The sequence below is a fragment of the Cryptomeria japonica genome, chromosome 6, assembly GCF_030272615.1.
Source record: "Cryptomeria japonica chromosome 6, Sugi_1.0, whole genome shotgun sequence".
Lineage (NCBI taxonomy): Eukaryota > Viridiplantae > Streptophyta > Pinopsida > Cupressales > Cupressaceae > Cryptomeria > Cryptomeria japonica.
This window is the reverse complement of record NC_081410.1, coordinates 19,612,243-19,616,654: the sequence shown is the minus strand read 5'-3', so window position 1 is coordinate 19,616,654 and position 4,412 is coordinate 19,612,243. Positions and strand designations below refer to the sequence as shown.

The 4,412-nt window shown below is 36.6% G+C and overlaps 1 protein-coding gene across 3 annotated transcripts; it reads right to left on the bottom strand.

Moving 5' to 3' along the window:
• Positions 1–331: 331 nt before the first annotated feature.
• On the bottom strand, positions 332–3,112 carry LOC131048075 (RNA polymerase II degradation factor 1). Of its 3 annotated transcripts, none has more exons than XR_009106353.1 (2): positions 1,219–2,693; positions 332–1,087 (listed from the first exon to the last, which is right to left on the bottom strand). XR_009106353.1 is itself a non-coding variant. In XM_057981932.2 (2 exons), the coding sequence occupies exon 2, from the start codon at positions 1,085–1,087 to the stop codon at positions 758–760; it is 330 nt and encodes a 109-aa protein (XP_057837915.1). In that variant the 5' UTR covers positions 2,694–3,112; the 3' UTR covers positions 332–757. The 3 variants fall into 3 exon arrangements, 2 of the variants coding, with proteins under 2 accessions (XP_057837915.1, XP_057837914.1); XM_057981932.2 differs by lacking the exon at positions 1,219–2,693 and adding an exon at positions 2,694–3,112; XM_057981931.1 differs by having other exon boundaries at positions 1,290–2,693.
• Between the last annotated feature and the right edge of the window lie 1,300 nt (positions 3,113–4,412).

The following is a 4,412-nucleotide window of genomic DNA, read 5'->3' as shown; positions in this document are numbered from 1 at the left end:
GCAGAGATGAGATACCTCTCCTGTGGTTAGTTGGGGGTGGTTAAGGAATATGTTTTTTCACTAACCTAGCTGTAATACTAAGAGACACATATTCTTGTGCTCTCCACTCTGCCAGCTAGGCATACTGACGTGTACAATTCACTGCATAACATTTACCAATAAAAACAATATAAATATGTATGGTACTCTTTAACTCTGAAGTCTGAGAGGCCACCTACACTTGCAGTTGCAGTAGCAGTAGCAGAAGTTGCAGACTCTGCTCTGCTGCTGCCTTAGTACAAAAAAGTAAGGAAAACAACACCACCATTCAGTAAATTATTGCAGAAGCCCATGAGAAATACATTAAATAATATCAATCAATCATCATAATAACAATAGTTTCAGTTTCAGTTTCAGACCTGCCTTTTTTCTTTGCCCTTACAAAATTTGGAGACAGCACAGCTTCTCCATTAATGAATTTGGAATATACAGTCATAATAACATATTACAGTGGAAGAAGAAGATGATGAACAATTGCACTTGCACAGCCTGTTTTCCATGCCCAAAAATCTAATAATGATCAATAATATGAGGAGAAGAAATAGGAATAGGAATACCTAGTTTTTTTGGGGGGGTCTCTTCATGGTACACAACCAGAAAGAAGCACATTTCTGGCCTTCAATAATGATAGGAACAGTAATAAACAACAATGATATTTTTACCTTGTGTGTTATGGTATAGAAAGAAACAGATAAAAAAAAAAACCAAAGAATTCTGATTACTTTGCAGCCCTCCGAGGCTGGCTCTTTCGCCTGCTTTTTCTTGGGCTTTGGGGTTTAGAAGGTCCTCCTTCCTCTTCCTTTACACCAGCTGCAGATGATGAAGATTCACCTTGTTTTGGGGCCTTTGCAGGCTTTTTTGATTCATCCTGCTCTTCTTCTGCTTGTTGCTCTTCTTCTTCTTCTATGGGCTTCTCTGCAACTTTCTCTTCAACAATCTTCTTGGGTCTTCCTCTCTTCCTTGGAGCCTGGGGAGGCTGTTGTTGTTGTTCTGAAGCTTCTGCTTTCTGCTTTGGAGAAGAAGCTGTTTTCTTCTTTGAGTTACCCATCTATACAGACAATCAGACATGAAAACTCTTAGAACATAGATTCAAAACATCAATACAAAAAATATACTGGAAGCTCTCAAATTCAATGACATAGATTCAAGATGTTTCCAACATTGATATAAAAAACATACACAATCAAATCAAGAAGCTCTCAAATTCAATCACACAGATTTTTCTCCTATTGAATAGACTCGGATTTTACCTCCAACATCATCTAAGATTTGTTTGAAAGATAGTTTATCTTTATTGGACTGAGAAAACTACTTGTACATCATCTTGAACAGAAAGCAAAACAAAACAAAATTCTATTAAAAAGACTGAGAGAGATGCTTCAACTATCATCAAATTTTGTTTATAATAAAGTTTTAGTTGAATAGACCGAGAAAAAACTACTTTCACATTATCTCCAAAAGGATTTTTTTTATCGAACACAAAACCAAAGAATTAAGCCATTTAATCAGGGTGATCGAAGAAAATGCTTAAATATCATCACAAACAGATGATATTATGTAAAAGATTACATCTGAAATCAACTGAATCACATTCCTGAACATGATATTATTGAATAAGCTATGAGTAAATGCTCCATCATACTCAATAACAGAAAGTTCCATTGATAGAGTAATAAAAAAATCTCTAGCAGACTGTGAAATAGAGGATTCCCTGGGAAAAGAAGGAAGAAAATACATCAGGGAGAAAAACTCAACAAAAGAAATGTTCAATCGAATCAATAAAGGAAAAAAAATGCTCCAGGTGCATCGAAACAGCAAGAACAATTCGAGTAAATCCTCAATTAGATAGTACAAATTCATGAAATTTAAAACCAGAAGGTAAAGTTCTGATTGAAAGCGAAAATCATTGAATAAACTTAGAAAACATGCAAAAGCAAAAACTAGTTAATCACCATTACAAAGAACAGAAATTTCCATACAAGGGAGAAAACTCCAGGATAATAACAAAAACAATAAGTAAAGGATTGGTCGAACAAAAATTTCACTGAATAAACAAAGACTTCAATACTCCAATACCATCCAAACAGAAAAAGCTGCAGACATACTCAAATGCAAAACCAAATAAGTAAAGATGTGTTTCAAAGAGAAATCAGTTGAATAAATATTAGTAACATCATGAAAACTGAAAATTAGATAGAATGAAGCACAAACTAAGGGAAAAAGCCTCCAAGATCATACAAGGAAAAGACAGTTTGAGTATAAAAACTCCATTGAACAGACTGAGAAGAATACCCAGACATCATCATACAAGATGTTTTCATTCAATCAACAAAGCCAAACTAAATGCACCCAGTTCACAAAAAGCACACAATTTCATTGCACAAACTGAAAGCAAAAGCAAACAATTTCATCTTGCAATCAGAAAACAAGGCAGAAGTTTCCTTCCTGTAAACTGAAGAAAAGCAGCAATTTTATGATATAAAACCAGAATGAATACCCAACATCTATAAACAAAACCAAGGAAGGATTCCTTATTGAAATATTCATTATTGAAAATGATGAGATTTAATACTGAAAACCATCATAACCAGTGATTCGAATCGAATCATCAAGAAATCATATTGGTAGAAATGAATGGACCGGATTTGTATTACCAATCATGGACTGCTATAGAGGACACCCAATATGACCAGAGGCCTCCTTCTCCTCTTCCTCCTCCTCCTCCTCCTCCTCTCCAGTAAACAGAGATTCTCCAAACAAAATCCGCAAAAAGCTTTCAATCAATCAATCCAATTTGATGGGCACCCAAAGAAAAAACTATCTGGGCAAAGTAAAGGAAGATTCAGTCTGTACACCCAAAAGCTGATCTATGATTTATCTAAGGTCATAATATAGCCATTCCCCCCATTAAGTATGTCGGCAGTAGCTTAGAAAACTGCAGAACTAAATAATCCTCTTTTTTTATTGGTTTAATTTTCAAGCTCTGTGTTGTGGTGTGAATACAAGAACAATAACATAACATACACAGTCCTTTCACTAATTGCACAGAACCCGCAGAGGCCAAAAAAATACATAAATTATTAATAAACTTCACATATTTGTTTTTTTTTTAAACACAAAAACAGAAAAGATAAACCCGGGTTACTTAACCCCTGGTTGGCGGTGTGAATGGTTAGAGCTCACCGACTTTTTAGGCTTTTCTTTTTGCCATAACCGTGGTTAACCTCACCGCCGCCACTTTAACCCGTTTGACCGGGATGCGGTAACTCGGACCACATGGGAAAGTGCGAATCAACGCCAGCCGTTGGATGCTGGAGAACCTGTACGGATTCAATCTGGACCGTAGATGCAGGATCCTGTGAAATCCCGAGGCTGCCGACACGGACGCGCTTCCAGCAGGGCGCACCTTGTTTCACGGCAGCCCGCTGCCCATTAAACCAGAGTTTCCCATCTCTACGTACTGACACGTGGCGCCTTACATATGGGGACACGTCTTAGGACAGCCTGCTAATGAAAGGAGGACATTTGGAAACATGGTTTTGATCTCTAGTACCTAGTCAGACGGGCTTGTCACACACATTTCAAATGGCTTTTTCCCACTTGAGGTCCTACATTGCAACTAGGCCAGATCAGACCACTCCCTTCCTTATCCCAAGGGTCAATTTCCTGTTCATTAATGCCCTCTTCTAACTCTCTTGCATTTATTGTTTTTAGTATTTTCACTTGCATGACTCCATTGGGCCAAGGGTTAAAAGGCTTGAGGGCCCAACCAGAATCCACATCATTAAGGACTTCCTCCAAATAAGGCCTAGACCCACACCCCCACAATGGGAGAATTCTTCCTCCTTTTTCTTCAATAAAATGTTGGTTTTATGAGATCAATGTCAAGGAGAAACTCATTTGAAATTTTGAGGATTTTTATAGTTAGATTTAACTAGTTTTGTGTATAATTATTTGGTACATGTTGCATAGTTGATGATAATTAGTTAATTGACTAGTAAATGTTGACTTGTTTAGTAATGTATTTGTTGATGAATTTGTTATGGTCGTACTAAGTTGGTCAATTGAGAAAACAAGTGACACTGAGGAGATGAAACAAACAAATGAAGTCTTCCAATCAAATCCAATAACTTGAACCATGAGACAAGGTGGCTTTGCGAATTATGGTATCTATTATAGATTTTTATAGGTACATTTAACAAGTGTATTGTACTAATTGTCACCAGTGTATAGTTGGTAGTAATTAGTTAAATGACTAGGGAAGAGGGGCCAATGGATGAGTGGGTACCATTACATGCTATAGTACTTGGACAAAATGAGATCAATAATGGTGCTCTAAAAATGTCATGTCAATGTTTATAAAAAAAAAAGTA